Source organism: Danio rerio, chromosome 12 (assembly GCF_052040795.2).
Source record: "Danio rerio strain M-AB ecotype USA chromosome 12, GRCz13ab, whole genome shotgun sequence".
Classification (NCBI taxonomy): domain Eukaryota; kingdom Metazoa; phylum Chordata; class Actinopteri; order Cypriniformes; family Danionidae; genus Danio; species Danio rerio.
Window position 1 is genome coordinate 27,083,311 of NC_141032.1, and position 22,530 is coordinate 27,105,840.

At 35.9% G+C, this 22,530-nt stretch overlaps 1 protein-coding gene across 1 annotated transcript in view; it reads left to right on the forward strand.

Annotated features, from left to right (window-relative positions):
• The window catches only part of fshr (follicle stimulating hormone receptor), a 35,240-nt gene extending 14,920 nt beyond the window's left edge, over window positions 1-20,320 (forward strand). Inside the window, 9 exon segments of the mRNA NM_001001812.1 lie at window positions 6,262-6,333; window positions 10,055-10,129; window positions 10,419-10,490; window positions 10,810-10,884; window positions 11,003-11,083; window positions 13,474-13,542; window positions 13,628-13,702; window positions 16,658-16,843; window positions 18,724-20,320. Of these exon segments, the coding sequence (NP_001001812.1) occupies window positions 6,262-6,333; window positions 10,055-10,129; window positions 10,419-10,490; window positions 10,810-10,884; window positions 11,003-11,083; window positions 13,474-13,542; window positions 13,628-13,702; window positions 16,658-16,843; window positions 18,724-19,852 (1,834 nt within the window). The 3' untranslated portion in view covers window positions 19,853-20,320.
• Window positions 20,321-22,530: the final 2,210 nt, after the last annotated feature.

Consider the following 22,530-nt stretch of genomic DNA (forward strand, 5'->3'; position numbering starts at 1 on the left):
ATCAATGTATATATTATATAAACTCAGTTTATTGCAATATTATTAATTTTTTTTTTTTTTTGCAACCGAGATGGTGCCCCCTCCGGAGTTGAAGCCCTACGCAACCTGCGTACTCTGCATATAGGGAGCGGCGGTACTGCGCGTGCATATGATTGGGAGTCTATAGGAAAAAAAGTGCAGTGTGACCACTTGCGTTTCCGGTCTGACCCATTGTTTACTTCATATAGACTTACATTCATACACACTCAAATGCGTCAGATGGGAAATGCAAGCTCGTGGGACAAGTTTCGCAGTTCTCTGCATTGCAAAGTTGAAGCTTGGTTAACTCTGACCTGGGAAATGTGACTGTGTAAGACCAATTAAGGATCAAAACATTACTATTTGGACAGGAATTGAAAATATGGACCAATCGCTCACTTTTTAAAATGTCTAATCAACTTGTTTAATCCCTCCCCTTTTCACAACGCCGCACAACAGAATTTCGGATGCTCAAGCTCTAGTGCACAGGTGTCAAACTCAGTTCCAAAAGGGCCGCAGCTCTGCACAGTTTAGTTCCAACTCTAATTAAACGCACCTGATCAAACTAATTGAGTCCTTCAGAATTGTTTGAAACCTACAGGTAAGTGTGTTGGAGCAGGGTTGGAACTAAACTGTGCAGGGCTTCGGCCCTCTAGGAATTGAGTTTGACACCCCTGCTCTAGTGTGACTGCAACATAAGACTGCAGTAAATTATTCACAGATTCAAATGATTCAGTCAGGGTGAGTGTCTAGTTAAAGATTTCCTGATTCGTATGATCCAGTCAGGATGTGTCTCTTGTTAACTATTCACTGATTCAAATGATCCAGTCAGGGTAAACTTCAAATTAATTATTCACAGATTCAAATGATCCAATCAGAGTGAGTGTCTAGAAAAAGATTGACTAATTCAAATGATTCGGTCAGAGTTAGAGTCCAGTTAATGATTTACTGATTCAAATCCCCCATTCAGAGTGAGCCTCTAGTTAATGATTCCCTGAGTCTCCAGTTAATAGGTGTGTTCGACTTCATGCAGCAATGTGCAGATTGATCGAAATCTGTCTTAAAGCGGTGCATGCCAGTTGGAAATGTTGTTGGGATGGATGCTACACCGACGCCATGTGACTGTCACATGCGGAATCAAAGCACCGCGACAGAGCTCCGAGATCAGACAATTTATTCAGCCGGTGCAGCATCTGAAGAGCGACTGCGGAAACTGCGATGACGACACTGATATTACACGATTGGCCAAGTTCACCACATAACAACAACAACATGCTTTTCGCTTTTATTATTGGACAAATTCCATCTCACAAATTTCAAAACAAACAATTACTTGGCATCTCTATCTTGTACACATCATGCTTATTAAAAGAATACAAATATTTTACTGCAATATCATCTTTTGATAAATAATTTGTTCATAATGACTAGATTGTTTGCATAGATTTATTCTGCCTTTTTATAGGCATACAGACTACTGTATTCAGATCCATCAATTATTTAAATGATATATTTTAGTACCCTAAATATTAACTCAATTAAGTCTCATAGACTTGTAATAAAATAATTATCATCATTGATCCTGACACCCCTATAAAGATTTCTTAACAAATAAGTTTAAAATTTTTTTTTATTAAATATAAAATATATAATTCTAAAATATTTTATTTTAATAATTGATTTATTTATACTATATATCTGTTGTTGTTATTTTAATAATTAAATGATTAATTAAATGTCAAGCCATGTGATTGATCATCATAACTGCGCAACTTTGAGTCCCGAAGTGTCCGGCTTGATGGCTTCGTTTTTTAACTCCGCCCCCACCTGCACTCGTCTAAAGCAGGTCGCACACCAGAAGCGACGCTCGGCGGCGCGCCGCGCAGCGCCACGTATTTTAGAATTCTAATCATAGGTTTCTATCAGGATACACACACCGGCGCCGCAAGTCGGCGGCTGTCGGCGGCGCCCGGCGACGGCTCAGGACGCAGTTCATTTTTCAGCCGCGCCACAGAGCGCCATCTGATTAGTTTCATGTTAAATATCATTCGAATGTGCGCGTCTGGTGTGCGATACTTTAATCTGTCATGTACGCGCCGTGTCGCGGCGCCGAGCGGCGCTTCTGGTGTGCGACCTGCTTAATTTGGTTGATCACCGGCTGCAACCATGGTTCAAGTCGAACGAACCTAATGATTCACTGATTCAAAATATCCGGCCAAAGTGAGCCTGTAGTTAACGATTCAAATGATCCAGTCCAGAGTAAGCCTTCAGTAAACAGTTAAATGATTCCAATTATCCAGTCAGTGTGAGTCTCTAGTTAAAGATTCCCTAATTCATATGGGCTGTGACTTGTGTTCTTGTGAAGACCAGTTTTGAACGGTGTCCTCGGAAGAACGAACTCGGGAGACAGAGAACGCGTCCTGTGAGAAATAAGATGCTTCACGCGTTTTTAATGAAAAATTATTTAAACATTACAGCGTTCATAGAACGATTTATTGTTTTACCCCTTTTTTAAAATATACACTCTGCATAGAGACCTCACAAATATACGTTGCACAACATAAATATAACAGATTTTAATACAAATGTCAGTAAATAAACACTCAATGTTTATTCCTTTATTAAGATTTTCACGGTAATGTATATATTCACTGTTTCATTTAGGGAAAGTCCTGAGATAAATAAGTTCTATCTCTAAACTTTAATAATAAATCTGTGTTGCGTTTCCGATCTTCAGTCGCAATGACTTCTGGGACTAGAGCGAGTTCTGCATCGGTGCGTCGTCGATACCAAGAACACATCCGGGAAGTTTAACATGTCATCTGTTCTTGCGGTCTTAAGTTTTGGAACAGAACTATGGCAGCTGATGAAGACGTTACACAAGGACGCAAGATCGCTGAAGAACGCATATTGAGAAACAGCCATGATCTGGTCAGTGTGAGTCTCTTGTTAAAGATTCACAAATTCATTTAATCTGATCAGAGTGAATTAGTTAGTAATTCATGAAGTTAAATGATCTTGCCAAAGTGTATCTCTAGTTAGAAATTCACGTATTCAAATTATGGCTGAGCAATATGACATAAAGGTCTTATCACAATATAAGTCGTCCTGATAATGTTATACATCACAATATAGCACCATTTCTGTTTTGATTCTGTATTAATTCAATACATTTATAATTTATATTGACGACATATAAAAGACTATTTCTTTTTTACATTTTAAATTACTGGGTTGCGGCTGGAAGGGCATCCGCTGCGTAAAACATATGCTAGATAAGTTGGTGGTTCATTCCGCTGTGGCGACCCCTGATCAATAAAGGGACTAAGTCGAAAAGAAAATGATTGAATGAAAATGCATGATGTGAATATAGTACTTTCAAGATAGCAATGTTTTCACAATGCTGTTATTCATGTTTCAGTCTGCATCTTATTAATAGCAAGTAATATATTATTTAAAAATATATATAACTTAAATGATGTTATTTATGACACCACGAAAAAAAACTTTATGGCATAATATGAAACAATAGACATTTTTTTTTGTACACATAATATATATCATCATATTGAACAGCCCTAATTCAAATAGTGCATTTCAAATGGCATATATCTGCCCTCTGATGCGCACTTCAGAATAAAATCTGTCATAGCCACTATATTGAACTGTCACTTCAAACTGTAGAACTCCAAACTGTCCACTTCCCTTTGAAATGAAGGATTTCAAAGAGTACAATTCATTGACACTTCGGGCCCCCATGAAACTATGTTGTTTGGTGTCAAAACAGTTCTTTACATTCATGAGGGCTCATCCATATGCCTGAACCCCTTTTGAAGCTGTCATTCTGGAATTTAAACACTTCAAAGGGATATATCATGAAAACCCTTTCCGAATTGAACATGCTGCCAATCAGAGTGAGTTTCTATTTAGTGATTCTCTGGTTCAAATGATCTGGTCAGAGTGAGTCTTTGATTAAGAACTCAGACTCACTTAGGTTAAATTTTAGGATTCATTCATTTATTCATTTTCCTTCAGCTTAGTGCCTTATTTATCAGAGGCCACCACAGGGGAATGAATCGCCAAGTATTTCAGCATATGTTTCATGCAGTGGACGCCCTTGCAGCCACAACCCAGCACTGGGAAACACCCATACACTCTCACATTCACACACATACACTACAGCCAGTATCAGTATTTTCAATTCACCTATGTCACACGCATGCCTTTGGACTGTGGGGGAAACCGGAGCACCCGGAGGAAACCCATAAGGAAACATGCAAACTCCACACAGAAATGCTAACTGGCCCTGTCAGGACTCAAACCGGTGACATTCTTGCTGTGAGACAGCAGTGCTAAGCACTGAGCCATGGTGCTGCTGGAATTTTAGGATTTATTATTGTAAATGAAAATCATATTTAGTTCAGGCTGTCAGATGCTTGTGAAACGAATATATAGTTAATATATAAGTTACAACTGGATGAGTTGAGTACAGTGTATCAGTTATACAATTGTATGAGCTGTGTTTTATTTTTTATGAGCCTTGTATAACATTTTTGAACGTATAAATCTATTTATTTGTATATTACACTCTGAATAGGGTACATAACAATGTTTAAATTACACAAATAAATGGCCAAGCATCAACTTTGCTGCTGTAGCACATTTTGGGTGGATAGTTCTACTGAAGAAATATTTCATATGAACTTTAACTCAAATGTTTACTCTAATGTTGTGGGTCTACTACTCACACTAGGCTATCTGAACTGTGCACAGGCTTGTTTGACCCCCATTTTCTAGCTCGTTTGACAAGTGTGAGTGCTACGAATTGGGCCTAGGTGTGGTTCAGTTGACTGGCCCAATTGAAACACGTGTGCCAGAGTGTGGTTCGGTTGAGCTTTGCTGCGGTACGCTTGTAGTGTGAGCGTAAATCGCACCTGAGGTTGAACCTGAAGACCCAACGTCACTTTAAGGGACTGTTTCATATGGATCCATTATTCATTCTTACTTTTTAATGAACAGTTTATCAAAGATGCAAACCCTTCACTGCACTACAGCTGCCACCTTCAGCAAACCTCCTAATACGTGCTGTACGATGCCTTTCAGGAACATTTATGCATGTCAAAAATGATGGATCTGTTCAGCAAAAGATTTAACTGCATGCTACTGCATGTCAAACGATTTTAAATAATACAAAACAATATAACTAAAGCAATTTCCATTGTACAGAGCGAGAGCGCTTCTCTTCTGTTGAACTGAACAGTCACATCATCAATTATGTAAGCGTGCTCAGGCTCAGAAAGCAAAAACTTGGGACAATCGCGCCTGGGCCTAGCTCAAGACAACGTGTCTAGTGTGAGTACACCCTTAGAATGTGGAAAATAACATATTTATACCTGCTGACATAGAAAGTTATTTAGTGAATTATACCACATTTGCTGTATATCTGTATACAGTTGAAGTCAGAATTATTAACCCTTTGGAATTATTAGCCCCCCCTTTATATTTTTCCCCAATTTTTGTTTAAGCAAAGAAGATTTTTTTCAATACATTTCTTAACATAATAGTATGAATTTCTAAAAACTAACTTATTTTCTTTGCCATGAATCCTGATAACAGTACACAATATTTTACTAGATATTTTCAAGATATATTCAGCTTAAAGTGCAATTTAAAGGCTTATAACTACGTAGGTTAATTAGGCACGTTAGGGTAATTAGGGAAATCATAACGATGATTTGTTCTGTAGACAATCAAAAAATATATTGTTTAAGAGGGCTAATAATATTGACCTTAAAATGGTCATAAAAATGTAAAACTCCTTTTATTCTAGCTGAAATAAAACAAATTAGACTCTCCAGAAAAAATATATATATTATAAGAAAACTGTGAAAAACTCATTGCTCTCTTTAACATTATTTTGGAAATATTTTAAAAAGAAAAAAAAATTCACAGGTGGCTAATAATAATAATTTCAACAGTATGTAGCATTGTGTGCTTGTGATCAAACTGACAAAAATGCATGTTATTACAAAGTGTAAATTAAGTTTTGGAGTCAAAATGGCGATCTGATAAATGCAAAATGAATCAGTCACACCTGAAACAGCCATGCCAGCTTTTTCTGTGTAATTTGCTCATAATACAGTATTCACCTCTGAACAGGCTGTGATATTTATAACTGTAACACACTGGAGAAAATGAATTGCTGGATGATGAATCACATCTCTTCTATCTAATTTTACGCAGGGAGATCAAACTGACTCAGATCAGCGTGTTTCGCCGAGCAGCCCTGTCTGAACTACACGAGCTGAAGAGAATGTAAGTGTAAATTAAAAAAAAAACGAAGGACACTGAGTTGTTTACTATGAAAACATGAAAGTGAATATAAGCTACTGAAAGAAAAACATTCAACCAAGCATTCATAAAACAAAGAACTGCCGCTGAATGCTCAAAACTGTCATTTGCTGTTGCTAAAGTTTTGACTTAATCCAAAAGTGCATATAAACACATGATATTTAGTCTTGATCGAATTTGTTTAGACTTTGATATGGAACATGATGTTTAACAGTGACCCAAACACTGAGATATGTATCACAGGAAAATACTACAAAACCTAAGGGACAATTTGACAAATGTATATCTATATTAGTAGAAGGTCATTATATTTTAAATGCTTCCTATTTTAGATAATACTTCAGTTTCATGTTCTCTTTTAGACATTTATTGACTATAAAATGTTATGCAATTGCAAGTCAAATTATTTTACTGAAAGCCCTGATGTCCATAATGTACAGTTATTTTATTTTTTATTTTTTTGGTTTTCATTTAGGGGTTAAGAGAAGTTGAAAACTGAACGATTCAATTAGAATTATACCTTATTCAACTATTGAGCAGCTCTGAGAGTTTTTGCATTTACTTGACAACACATAGAGTCTGACCTCGACTAAAAATGAACCAGACAGAATGTCAGAATAGCTTTCAAATTCCACAAACTAACTGCACAAAAGTACCATTTTGATAATTTCTTTTAATTCGTTCAAATTGAATGCTACTTTTGAACCCAACAATTAGGTTTGTCCATATTTCTGACCAAGGGAACATTGAATTACAACAACCAAACAAGTAAAGAAATGAACAGTGATACTGTCACTTTAAGACAGTAATACAGTATATCATGTAACCCAAGTTTGGCACCCAGTGGTTGAACTAGTATTGCATTTCTGGATCAATCGTGTTCTAAATAAAAGCAAGGGCACGCATAAGGAATATTTTCCATATTAAAAGGTCCTAACCAACACGTGGAATTTATATTTTAGAAACGGCTTCTATTTTTTGCAGCTGAACAAAAGAGAACTTGATGACATGATCACCTCAAGCACACCATAATAGTAAAAAGGTTTAATATGTATTAATTAGATCCTAAACCTTACCCTTTTGTGCATATTCTTTGCTTGAATGTCTTAAAATGGTTTTCACGTTCATAGTATTTATATTATTTGCTCATTAATAAATTGCTAAATAAAGGGAAACTTTGAATCTGCTTCTCATTTCGGAGACTGCTACTGTCCACCGGAGGCCACATTTTGGTCACGGACACATGCTTTGAGAGCCTTTCTGAATGAATGAATGAATGAATGAATGAATGAATGAATGAATGAATGAATGAATGAATGAATGAATGAATGAATGAATGAAATACACTGTTTTCCACCAAGGCAACGCCAGGTTCTGAAATATAATTGGCTAAAGTGGCATTGGGCGGGTTAAAAGAACCAAAACAAAGACGTTCCAGCACATAATGCACATTTTTAATGCAGAAAACTGACTTCAGCATTGTTTTTCAGATAAGCAAAAATGTTCACTTGGCATGTTTCCTAAATATCTGCAATCATATTATGGTATTTTTATGCTTCAGAAGAGTCAAAAACTTACATACAGCACCTTTAAGTGTTTACTTTGATATTCGGGCACATTGGCAAACATTTACATAATTTTGTTTGTGTGTAACATTTAAAGCACAACAAATCTAAAGAGAACTAAATAAAAGATTGCATGCTATCTGTGACATCTTTAGGTGTGTATGCAGGATATGTCAAAATGCAGAACCATACTGACCGCAGTTTCAGAACAGCAGCTTCAGGCCAGCAGTCTTATACTGGAAGTTCAGAAGCCTGTCCAAGCTAAAACTATTAGAACCATCATAACAAATATTTAAATTCTTCATGAACCAGACATTGCAGTGTGTTGATGTACTTCCAAGTGTAACGGAATTTTCTTTTTACGGATCATTCCCTTCTTGCAAACACAGTAAGAGGGGCAGGGTTAAGAATATTGTGGCTGAAGTTGTCAAACTTACATTATTATAGAAAAATTGTCACTCCTGACATCAAAGTAAATGGTCAGACTATGACTGAAGATTACCAAAACAAAAGAAAACTCTGTGGATTAAATAGCAGAAGCAGAGCAGAGATGCCCAAAGTAGGGCCCATGGGCCAAACGTTTGATTTGGCCCACCATCCCATCTGAAAAGAGAACAAGAATGATGGTGAATTGGTTGGGGCGAATGCCTTTGACAAAAATCATCATTTCAAATTTAATGCAACCTTTTGTTTCTTTGTGTTATTGTTGAGCTACAAACAAAGCCAAACTGAAATTAAATGATTGAGTTAAAAGTTGTAAATAAATTAGATTTTTAAAATGTAAATACTGTCACTTGACAGATACAGGACAATGCACAAGTCATCTGCAAGCAAATCAAGGTAAAAGCAGGAGCAGCTCAACTAGGGTATTCAGCATTGAACTCCACTATTGTGTTATAAAATGTATGGTGTGTTTTTACTGTAATAAGTTTGTTATAAAATGTTAAAAAATTATATGTATTTGGCCCACAGACCTCAATCAAGTTTGGTTTTTGGTCCTTTGTTAGAAAAAGTTTGAGCACCCCTGACCAAAATAATAACAATACGTGCAAGCAAAATAAATATTACATTTAGATTTCCCACTGATTTTGTCCTCAGCACAGCCAACTTCTGGTTTAAACCAGGCAATATTTTCTTATGAAGGTCTCTACAATTAGGGTTGCCAACCATCCAGTATTGGCTGAGACATCATGTATATTGGGCCCATTTGATTTGTCCCATACAGGACTTGCCTCGTCCCATTTAACAGCAATGCTGATTTATCCATACAACAGTACCAGCGCTGATCATGATACTTGAAGATGATGTGTCTATAAGGGAAACCTGTTCTCTTCGGAAGAGATTACAGAGAGATAATAGATAAAATTTCTTTCTTAGAAGTTCTCTGTTGTGGCATATCACCAACACAGAGAATTTGTTTACAGTAGAAAGGAAATGCTGCTATTCATGCTGACCTAAAACCACCACCTGCTGACAGAGATCCTTACATATACCACTTGAATCTAAAAAAATCATTAATAAAGTTAGGAAAGATTTGGGAAATTACAAATGTGTTCAAAGTGGGCTAGTTTACATTCATCTCGTGATATAAAAGACAATTTACTCAGCCAAACGCACTTCCTTTCCATTTTAGTGCATGGTTGAAAAGAGCATCACCTGCTATTAAAAAATAAACTTTGAATTGATTCAAGTGAGAATAGCTATGTATTTTGAAAATCTTACAATCAAAACAGAATTAAATTAAAACATTTTTCTTAAGCTCTATATAAAATAATATTACTTAATGTATATGTTTACAAACAACCTTGTTTATTTTTGAATCAGAAAATTGCTAAATACATATTTTAAATCCTATTTATTAAAATACTAGTTGACATGCAATTGCGAAGTTACTTCAAAATCAAAGTAAGCATCAAAAGAACCATTAAAATCTAGCACAACTCCATTTTGTTCATTAAATCAGCATAGTGATTTGATTTTCCTTGATACACCTTAGTCTAGCAAATAGTGCATTTTGCATCATGGCGATTAAGATTTATATATCAATTGTTATATTGCAAACAGTTTTCTAAAGCTTTATACATCATATTTTTTGGTTTTATGATTATTTTTCTCCTCAGAGTGGTGTCCGAGAACGGGGCTCTCGAGCGAATCGAAGCCTTAGCCTTCTTCAACCTGACAGAACTGGAGGAAATGTATGTAGCTGCACGACACTTCAAAATAAATCCAGCTGTATTCTTAGCAACATGCTTTATTTAGCTTTTAAAAATAGTATAATATGTGAAAAATGTAATCAAATATTTGTAGTAAATAATATACTGTCTGCTTAATATCTGCTAACACATTTTTTCAGATAGTCCTCCAGCAGACAGTCTACAAGTAACATTGCAACTACATGTAGAATTAGTCTGCTAATACTCTAATATGAGTTTGAATGTCTAAAACAAACCTTCAAAATAAACCTTCAATGCATCTTTCTGACAGAACTATTACAAAGTCCAAAAATCTTGTGATGCATAAAGATGCCTTCTGGAGACTTCCAAAGCTGCGATATCTGTGAGTTTTCATTACTCTTGTCTAGTAAACTCTGAATAATCAGGGTTTCATGCTGTGGTTCAGCAGTTTAAAGGGAGTATATTCCCACATGAGTTTCAGCCTAGCATTGAGTTATGTTAAGAGTCCTGAAAGACCTCAGTAAAAGCAGAATGACCCAAACACAGGTCAATATCCAGATCAAATGTTTCTCACAGGAAACAAAGGCTGCAGATGCAAAGACAAAATACGAATGTCTTTCTGACGTATTGCATTCATCAATCTTGTCTCCCTGTGTGTGTGGTGTGTGTGTGTGTGTGTGTGTGCGTGTGTGTTCCTCCAGGACTATCTCAAATACTGGTCTTAAAATCCTGCCAGATTTCTCCCAGATCAACTCTGCTGCTCTTGAATTTCTATTGTAATTTTCATTTAAGTCAATATCTTATTGGATATTTCTATCTGAAAGTATGTATATATTTATACTGTAGTAAGGTTGATTAATGTAAAATATGCTCTTTATCATATCTATAATACAGTGATCTACAAGATAATATGCACATAGAGAGGATTCCCAGTAATGCTTTCCTCGGATTGACCAACGCCACCATAACTGAGCTGTAAGTAGGCATGGATTGGGTATTTTATTTTGTGAAAAGTGAATGATGCACACTATACTTATATTTACAGCAAACTGAATAAAGTTATTGCTGGGGTGCTTGACAAAAATAAGCTAATTGTTAAGCTAATAACTATATTAAGAATTAATGATGAGTTAAGCCATGCACTTATCATGAACTAACTTTAACTACAACGTGAGTCACATGAGTTCATGAGTTAATAACGGCTACCTTAATCACTTGTTAGTACATGCTTGTTTGTTAATTAATGTATTAATTACCACATTAGTTGATGATTAATTTAACCATCATGAAGTCATGATATATGTTAATGGATAATTATACCATGACTTTACGTGAAGGGGCACATCATCAGTAACCCATTCTTAACTACTCATGGGCTCTTTATGGACGTCCATCTAGTGTGTTTACACTGAATAACATTAGAAAAGTGTTGTGTCAATGTCAACATCAGCAGTTTAAATACAGGAGTTCATGAGTAGTTAATGATGAGTTAATGATAATGTGCGCCTCCAAGTAAAGTCATGACATAATTATAGATTAACAGCTCATGAGTTCATTTTCAGATATTTTCAGATTTCCAAAAATATCATATACAGTTAATATCAGAATTATTACCCCTCTTTGAACTTTTTAAAAAATATTTCCCAAATGATGATTAACAGAGCAAGGAAATTTTCACAGTATGTCTCATAATATTTTTCTTCTGGAGAAAGTCTTATTTGTTTTATTTCAGCTTGAATAAAAGCAGTTTTTCATTTTTAAAATAACATTTCCTAAGCATAGTCCTTAAGCTATATTTTTTAGTGTCTTGAAAAATATCTAGTAAAATATTATGTACTGTCTTCATGTCAAAGATAAAATAAATCAGTTATTAGAAATGAGTCATTAAAACTATTATGTTTAGAAATGTGTTGAAAAAAATATTTCCGTTAAACTGAAATAGGAGAAAAAAAATAAACAGGGGGCTAATAATTCTGACTTCAACAGTTTGTTAATAAACTGTTAGAATTTCCATATTTATTCCATAACCTGCAGAAGATAAAAAAATAGTATTTAATAGTTACATAAAACACAACATGCAAATAAAAAGCACTCAGCTTTTCAATTCTTTTTCCATTGGATTGTGACCCCGGGGGTTATTGTGCTTGATTATTGACACAGCAATAGTGTTAGTTGCAGCAGATTGATTTTATGGCACAATGTTAAACTTTGACACCTTTACAGCACTCACATACATTAAAAATAAAGGCGACTGATCATAGAGGACAATCTTTAAGTGGCAGCCTCCAAAATTAAACCAAAAATAGTCCTGTGTTATAAACATTACCCACCATTCTCATTAAGTGAGGTTAATGTTAAATTAAAAAAATGAATATTAACTATAAAATATTATAGGGTTGTTAGACTATTGTACTTTTTTATGTCGTCAATAACCTCACTTACATACAGTTAGGTTCATAAATAATGGGACATTGACACAATTCTAACATTTTTGGTTGTGTACACCAATACAATGGATTTCAAATATTGAACAAGATGTGCTTTAACTGCAGACTGTTAGCTTTAATTTGAAGGTATTTACATCCAAATCAGGTGAACGGTTTAGAAAATACAACAGTTTGCAAATGTGCCTCCCACTTGTTAAGGGTTCAAAAGTAGTTCGACAGAAAATTAATCATAAATCCAACATTATTTTTTTAATATTTGATTGCAAGTATTTGCAGTCAATTACAGCCTGAAGTCAGAAATTCAAAGACATCATCAGATGCTGGATGTTTATATCTTCTAAATGGACATTTTTTTTCTCTGTTTTGGAGCACACTAGCCTATGGATATCCTTAAGACTAACATGCTGGTACTAACATATAAAAAACTTTATTTTAATTTTACAGGACCTTTAAATGAAATGTAAGATTATTTTGGTTCACCATAAAAACGAATATGGTAGAATATACAGTATGAAGTCTTATAGTGCTATCTAACACTTTTTCTTTTATTTTTATTTTCTTTTTTTATTATTTTAAATAATTTTTAGATTTGAGTGATTTAGTTTTTTTTATTTACATAAATCGCAGATCAGATTGACCATTAACACAAATGTATCTGGATATAATACCGCTGCTAAATTGTTTAAAAGTGACAGTAATGACACTTATTACTTGGAAAGAAGTTAAATTAAATGCTGTTCTTTTGAACTTTCCATTTATTAAAGAAACATTAAAAAAAAAAAAACACTGAATTGAAATAGTTAAATTTGAAAGGTATTGCCATCTTTGCTGTAGTTTTGCTTTAATAAACAGCTTTGGTGAGCAGTATGTTTCCAAGCCCATTTTTTTTAACTGATCTCACCTAATGTGCTCTTGCAGGAGATTAACGAAGAACGGGATTCGTGAGATAGACAGCCATGCATTCAATGGTACCAAAATTGGAAAACTGTGAGTGGTTACATCTTTTATATATTTATAAATCACATAAAACCTCTAATCTTTCATCTAATCCCTTTGGCTCTCTTTCTCACAGCTTTCTCATGGGAAACCAGCAGCTGAATCACATCCACAGTTACGCCTTTAAAGGAGCCGAAGGCCCCGTCGTTCTGTAAGCATGAACAGCTCTGACTTTCAACAACAATACAAACTCACCAGCTGGATCAACACACACACACTCACAGCAATTCCACTCACACTAACCTCTGCTACCTGAGGCCTGTACCATGAAGCTGGTTTAACTTAGTCGGGTAAATTTAAGTTTAGTTTGCTTCAACATAAATGTGGTTTGGCTTTTAGCAGTGTTCATCTCTATAGCAAATTACACTCTGTGAGTAACTAACTAGGTCAACCCAATTGTGCACAACACAACAAAAATTTAAAAGAAAATATAAGTGTACAACACAATTGCCACAACAAGACAAAATCCAACCCAGGCTTATTGGAAATGCCTCAACACACATTTTCACGAAATATGTCCAAAATTCAGACGTTTCGATATGAGGGTTTATTGCATGTTTCAAATGACGGCACAAAGCAGGTTCTGTCTAAATTTCAGTGAATTACTTAGGGTGCAATTTGTTATACTTTATATGGGAAGGCAATGCTTATCACCTAAACTCTCACCTAAACCAAACCAATTAGATTATCAAAAGCAAACCGAAGAGAAAATTGTATTTTATCTTTATAATTTTAATAAAATATTTATATTAATAATAATTTCCCACTGGGTTGCGGCTGGAAGGGCATCTGTTGCGTAAAAACTTGCTGGATTAATTTCACAGCGGTTCATTCCGCTGTGGCGACACCGGATTAATAAAGGGATTAAGCTGATAAGAAAATGAATGAATGAATAATAATAATAAACTACACTGCTTTTACCTCGTTTGTGGAACCGTGCTTCACTGGACTCAAATTCGAGCGCTGTACATCACAAGTTCAATACTACACAAAGTGAGGTACTGAGTAAACCGACAATGCCAGAATTATTGTCCATGTATATAGATAGGTGAGGCAAATGTATTTGATTAGAAATCATAGATGCACATTGTTTGGAATTGGCATTTCTTTGGATTTGTACAAATAACTGGAAAAAAATATGTACAGATCATCCATGTGAAAAGGAACAAAAGTTGTTGTCATCATACTGCCCTGTAGCGTTTGTTTTACCTAGAAACTGCGGCTAAACGTGTTTACATTTTTCAGTTTCACAAAAATGTAGACTGAAGCATCTATTTCCATTGAGCCTGTGTTGACAAAACCAAACCCCAACACAAGAGAAATGCTCTAACCAATGGGCTATATGCACAGTGTTTTTCAGCCAATAATAAACTTCCGGTGACTATGTGGCTGTTTTCAATTTAGTTTAGTTCCAGTTTAGTTCCAACCCTGCTCCAACACACTTACCTTGTACATAAGTTTCAAACAAAGCCTAAATGGCTTAATTAGTTTGATCAGGTGTGTTTTTTAGGATTGGACCTGAGTTTGACACCTGTGTTTTACAGCATCAATGTTGTAATGTCAATAAAATACATTCAGCTAAATAGACTGCATTTATTTTGTTGTTCAAGCGTAAAACGAGATGAAAGACAGTGTAAGCGCTAGCTCCGTCAGTACCAGCAGGCTAGTGCAGAAACTCCATTGACAATACAGGGGTAAAATAAATTGTCATATCTTAAAGGCGGGAAATGGAATATAATGCAGTCTTTTTTGTCTAGTCTGAGACCTGTTTCAAACTGTATATCAAGCAGAGAAGATCACTGATTTTTAAAGAAATCAGACCTTGAATGTGGCGATTTTATAATGGAAAGACAGTTCACCAGAAACCGTGGGGCTGGCTTAAAAGTCTGTGTGGATATACCTCATTAGCTGCATATAAACTTTGACACAATAAAGCCAACTACTGTGTTTCCCTTGCTCCACTTAAAGGTCACTACATAGAAAAGCTATTTTTAAGGGGTTAACTGCTTTTTACAATATTTTATTAAGTGGTCTAAGGTCCGTTTGTGACATTTGTGTAGTTTTTAAGTAAATGTATACTATAAATAAATGCCCACTGCTATTATTGAATAACAGTTCTGCATAGCAAACAGCTGTCACTGGGGCAGTACCTTTTCAAAAGATACATATTTGTACCCAAAGAGTCCACAGTGGTACTTCAAAGGAGCATATTAGTGCTCGAATGTACCTAAAAAGCACAAAAAGTACAAAGGAACAGTTTTTTTCTGAGAGTGTATTCAACTTTTCTGTCAGATCACGTTATGTTCTTCACGGTAAGTGGTATTTTACCTACCTATGATGAATCTGGTGTTTTCTGGGCTTGATGTCATTAAAAGCTGTTATTTCACTAACAGTGATGCTTTACTGCTCTGAAATTTACAGGACACATTTTTTGTAAGATGACCTCTTATATAAAAAAGCTCATGGTAAAGCAGAGATCTCAGTTCATGACCCCTTTAAAGACATTTTTTTTTCGTAATTAATGTACATTAATGTAATCAATGTATTTGTAATATCCTTAATCCATCACACATGGGAAATATCTATTTAATGAAAAATTAAGTGTTTGGTTTAACGAACATAAATACAGATAGGATGAAATATAATTAGGTTTTAGAATCAACAGATAAAGCATTCAAAATGACTACATACTGTACGAGTCTCTCTCTCTGTATATATAATCAAAATAAACTGAAATGATAAAGCAAGTTCTTTTCCATTAGTTTTTCTTTCATCAACAGCTCTTTTCATCTTGCTGTGTAACTATGTTCAAATTCATATTTTTTCATCTGTGCCAGTGAATCACGCCAACTCTCCAATGAGAAATGAATCACAGTATCCCATTATACTAATGTCACATGTTCAAGTGCTGTGTAACTTCTGAATCAAAGCCCAATTAAAGTAAGTTAATGATCAGAGTCATGGTATGTTCAAAGCCTGATTTGACTGGGTTGGTTTTGTCTATTTTAAGCTAAACCTTTAACCCTGAGTTGGTTTAACCACCATTATTGTACAGGCCCCACACCAGATTCTGCATGGAACAATGAAACGGCTGCTGTCATTACAGGGATATCTCCAGAACTGCTGTTCACACTCTGCCGGAAAGCATGCTGAAGACTCTTAAGCTTCTGATGGCCGTTTCAGTCTACTCTCTGAGGAAGCTTCCCAGCCTGGAGCTGTTTACTGAGCTCACGCAGGCTAACCTGACCTACCCCAGCCACTGCTGCGCCTTCAAAAACTTCAAGAAGCACAAGTCAGTCACACATCTCTCATGTCTCATTCCCAACCAGCTGGGCTTCCAAAAAGAGATATTAGACCATATGCTCATTTCCATACAAATGTACTGAAAATACATTGAAAAAATAAACTAAAAGTGAAAAAAAGTGCAGCTGAAATAAATATTTTGTTACACTTTTTTGTAACTATTAACAAGGCATTATGACAACATGGTGGCTCAGTGGTAAGCATTAGAAGGTCGCTGGTTTGAGGCCCGACCAGGCCAGTTGGCATTTTTGTGTGGAGTTGGCATGTTCTCCCCATGTTAGTGTGGGTTTCCCCCACAATCCAAAGACATGCAGATATAGATTAATTGAACTATATTGGCTGTAATGTGAGAGTGTATGGGTGTTTCCCAGTGCTGTGTTGCATCTTTAAGGGCATCTGCTGCGTAAAACATGCCAGAATAGTTGGTGGTTTATTCCTCTGTGGTGACCCCTGATAAATAAGGGACTAAGTCAAAGGAAAATGAATGAATGAATGATTGAATGAATGAACAAAGCATTAACTGTGACTTTTAGCCCAATCAAGCTGTTAATTTGCTGCTTATTAATAGTTATTATTGTAGTATATTACCTTACAAAAGTCTTGTCGCCCATTTAACTTTTAGAAACAGAAAATAATAACTTGACCTCTAGTTGATCATTTGGTATCAAAAGGGGCTTATACGAAGAGCAAAGGCTTCTAGATTATGATTACCTTATCAAAATAAAATATGATCATGCCTTGATTTTTAATTATTTAATTTGGACAGAAAGGTCTGATTTTGCTTAGACAAAAGTCTTGTCATTTAACAGAAATAATGTACAGCATAGAATATGAAGTCATTGTGCAGTAGAAAAAAAATGAATATTGTGTATGACTCATATGAGCTTGGAGGACTGCATCCATACATCTCTGCCATGACTCAAATAACTTAATAAAAGTTATTTATAAAAAAAAAAGTTATTAATAAAATCATCTGGAATGGCAAAGAAAGCGTTCTTGCAGAATTCCCAGAGTTCATCAAGATTCTTTGGATTGATCTTAAATGCCTCCTTCATCTTACTCTAGACATACTTAATAATGTTCATGTCTGATGATTGGGCTAGCCAATCCTGAAGCCCCTTGACCTTCTTTGCTTTTAGGAACTTTGACATGGATGCTATAGTATAAGGAGCGCTATCCTGCTGAAGAATTTGCCCTCTCCTGTGGTTTGTAATGTAATGGGCAGCGCAAATGTCTTGATACCTCAGGCTGTGGATGTTGCCATCCACTATGCAGATCTCTAGCATGCCCCCATACTGAATGTAACCTTAAACCATGATTTTTCCTTCACCAAACTTGACTGATTTCTGTAAGAGTCTTGGGTTTATGCGGGTTCCAATATGTCCTCTGCAGTATTTGTGATAATTTGGATGCAGTTCAACACATGATTCATCTGAAAAATCTATCTTCTGCCACTTTTCCAAATAATTAACTAGAAGTCAAGTTAGTATTTGTTGCTTTTACATCTGGGATCGACGACAGGATTTTGTCAGGTAGTGTAGTTGGGCGTAGGTATTGGGTAGGAATGGGGTTGTGCAATAAGATCATGCTGAATATGTACTTTATAAGTACAATTAAATAGCCAGTGTCCTAATAATAGGCAAGTAATAAGCCACTTATTATTATTAGCAAGTTAATAGTCAGAAATGGTATTTACAGTAAATTTGGTAAAGTGTTACCAAATGGGATACAATTTTGCCGAAAATGCTCTAGTCTCTAGTTTCTATTAGATTTTATTTCCACTGCCAAAAATGTATTAAATCCAATACAATTTCTTCTTTTTTTTCTGAAATTTGATTGTACACCAAGATATTACTTGTGTTCACACAGGTCTGTGAAGAATCAAATGTGCAACGTGACTGGAGCTCACGAGGAGCCTGATTTTTTCAATTTTTTCAACGACCACTGTAAGGACGTAATAGAAGTGACCTGCTACCCCACCCCAGACGCATTCAACCCTTGCGAGGACATCATGGGCTTCACATTCCTGCGTGTTCTGATCTGGTTCATCAGCGTACTAGCTATAGTAGGCAATACCGTGGTCCTCCTGGTGCTCCTCACCAGCCGCTACAAACTTACCGTTCCCAGGTTTCTAATGTGCCACTTGGCTTTCGCCGACCTTTGCATGGGAATCTACCTGTTGCTCATCGCTGCAGTAGACATTCACACACAGTCGCGCTACTATAACTATGGCATTGACTGGCAAACAGGAGCAGGCTGCCATGTGGCAGGATTCTTCACCGTCTTCTCCAGCGAGCTCTCCGTCTATACTCTGACCGCCATTACCCTGGAGCGCTGGCACACCATCACTTATGCCATGCAGCTCGAGCGCCAAATGCGTCTACGCCATGCTTGCCTAGTGATGGCAACAGGCTGGCTTTTCTCCCTTCTCACTGCTTTGATGCCCATGTTTGGAGTGAGCAGCTACAGCAAGACCAGCATCTGCCTGCCAATGGATGTAGAAACGTTGCTTTCACAAGGTTATGTGGTGCTGTTGCTTCTACTCAACGCTGCTGCTTTTTTGGTTGTGTGCGTTTGCTACACACTCATCTACTTGACCGTCCGTAATCCCGCTTTTGTTCCTGCCAATGCAGACATGCGTATCGCCAAGCGCATGGCAGTGCTCATCTTCACCGACTTCTTGTGCATGGCGCCCATCTCATTTTTCGCCATTTCTGCAGCATTTAAACTACCACTGATAACCGTTTCACACGCCAAAGTCCTACTGGTGTTATTTTACCCCATCAATTCCTGCTCAAACCCATTCCTCTATGCCTTCTTCACTAAAACCTTCAAAAGGGATTTTTTCATTCTGACTAGCCGATTTGGATGCTTTAAAAGGCGTGCGCATATCTACCGCACTGAGATTTCTTCTGGCCAAAATGGAGCTGTGGTGCCTTCACCGAAGACTAGTGATGGGACGCTGTACTCCCTGGTGCACATTGCCCAAGTGCACTGACATCTGTCTGAATCTGTCAGAACTCTATGCTGCTTGGAGACAAACATGAGGAAAAGCGTGGAATCTGGATGTGAAATATTTTCTACGGTGTGAAATTAAGGCGTCTCTTTTGTGCACTGGACCATTAAGGTCAACTGATTAAGATGTTTTTAGAAATACCATTCACAAGATGCTGCTTGGTTGAGCTATGACCCATCCTGTGTGCAGTTAGCCCAAAGTATACAATCAAACACACAGGGATAAAAAGTATACAACCTCTGGCAAAAAGTATGGAATTGCCACTCTTGGATTATGTTCATTCAAATGTTTAATTGTGTAGAAAAAAAGCAAACACATGTATGCCACAAAACTGTTTTCATTCAATAATCCAACCTTCTGGCTGTATGAAAAGCTTTAAAAAAAAGAAAAGAAAGAACACTGTAGTCATTTACAACTGTTTTTACAGATCAAACAATAGAAAAAAAAAAATAGAAACACACAAATCTAATGAAAATTATATGGAACCATCATGTACTTTGCAGTTTTAAAACAAACAACTGTGTCTGATTACAACTGCTAATTAGTCTGCAGTTTAAAAAAAAGAGCGAACCAAGCTGCGATGCATTTCCGAAAGCCATCGTTAGCCAACTAAGGTCGTAAGTTTCGTCATTACAAACATAGTTTGTTGATTTGGCGTTTCCCAAATCCGTCTTTCCAACAAACATTAGCAAAAACTGTCGCAAACTTGTATGCTTACAACTACACCTCTGGAACAGTAGTTACAAACATAGTCCCGGGTTGTGTTCTGTTCCCAGTTATCCCCCCTATGCCCTATTCCTTTTGAACATTCCAACTTTTAAACTTGGCATGATTAATAAAAAAACATTAGTCATCTCTCTTAGGTGTAATTTGCTTTGAAAGTATTTTTAAAGTTCAGTTTTAGCAATCTTCATATTGCGTTCCCTTTGTAGTGCACTTTGAAAACATTTATGCCATTTTGAACGCAGCCATGGCTCATGATGAAAGCTATGGGTGACCTATTATTTAAAAGTGTCATTTATGTCTCCAAAGCTTGTAAAACCAAAATATATAGCATATGTTAATGCTTTTAATTTATAGTAGGTTATTTATCAAGAAATGTATCTGTATCCGCTTGTTAAGTCGTGACGTACAGAATACTGTTTTGAATAGGCATGGATATATGTATTGCGATCGTGATTTTTGAAAGTTACACAGCGCTTTGTAAACATTTATTATTACCATTTGATGAGTCTCCATATTCAGTTTGACAGAGCGCTTGGACTCGGAAGCCGCTTTGTGTGACGTCACACTTAGCAAGCGGATATGACAGGGTCCTATTGCGTAGAACAATTCTCCAGTGGTTTATATGTCAAATTGTGAAAGTAGACTTTTCAGAAAAATAAAATAAAACAAATAAACAATAGCCTACTCAATAATAATAACTATTATTATTACTATTATCATTAAGTATGATTTTTTTTAATTTCTTAATAAAAAGCCTACTGTAAATTAGGCCTACAACCATAAGCGATTTATAAGATTTATATATGAGATTAGAATAAGTGTTGGCTTAGTGATTTTATATGAAATACTCAATATTTGTAAAGCAAACATGTAGAGGTCCTGTATGTGCCGTTTGCATATAATTCAATGTAGAAAATGAGTGCACGTTTTTACCAAAACTAATATTTGATTGTTTTGTGTGCTTGTAAAACAATTTAACTAGCTCAAAAAAAGTTTTTTTTTACTAAAAAAAATAAATAAATAGTTACTCCACCCTGATTAGAGCGTCATAATGGACGTTTTACATTATAACTAACGTGTTTTAAAGGATGGATCTGCGACAGACATCTACATCGTTCTTTTCCCAAATGATGCATCGTACTATGATACGCACCCCTGATTGAAATTACTCATGGCTCCAATACGAGAGATGTCAGTTGAAACAAAGAAGAGGGTTTTCAAACTTCTCAAAAAGGTACATCTTTATGGAATAATGCAAAAGATGTTGGTTGTTCTCAATCAGTTGTGTCTAAAATCTGTACCAAGTACAAATCAAATGGGAAGGTTGTAGAAGTGAAGCGAACTGGTAGATGAAGGAAAATGTCAAAGCATCAAGACAGAAAACTTAAAAAAAAACAAAAAAATACACAACAAAGCAAAGAATGGAGTTTTTGACCGGACTCTAAGATATTGCGTAATAGAAATAGGATTAACATGATTAACATCTAAACAGAAAAGAACAAAGTTTAAGTGAGCTAAAGAAAGACAATCTTGGATTGTGGATGGCTGGATATAAGTGAAATTCAGAGATGAATCATGAGTCTGTATTGGGCAGAGTGATGATGTTGGAACATTTGTTTGGTGTTGTTCCAATTTATGAAGATGACTGCCTGATGAAAACATGCAAATTTCCACAATCATTAATGATATGGGGTTGTAAGGTAAAGGTATAGGAGAAATTACAGTCATTAAATCCTTTAAAAATGCAGAGTATAAAAGTTTACAGTTTATTGATATTTAGGACACCGTTCTTATTCCATCAGTTGAAAGGATGTTTGGTGATGATGACATACTTTTTCAGGATGATAATGCCATAGGTCAAAATCTGTGAAAACTTTTGTACAGGAAAGACATATAATGTTAATGGGATGGCCTGCAAATAGTCCAGATCTCAA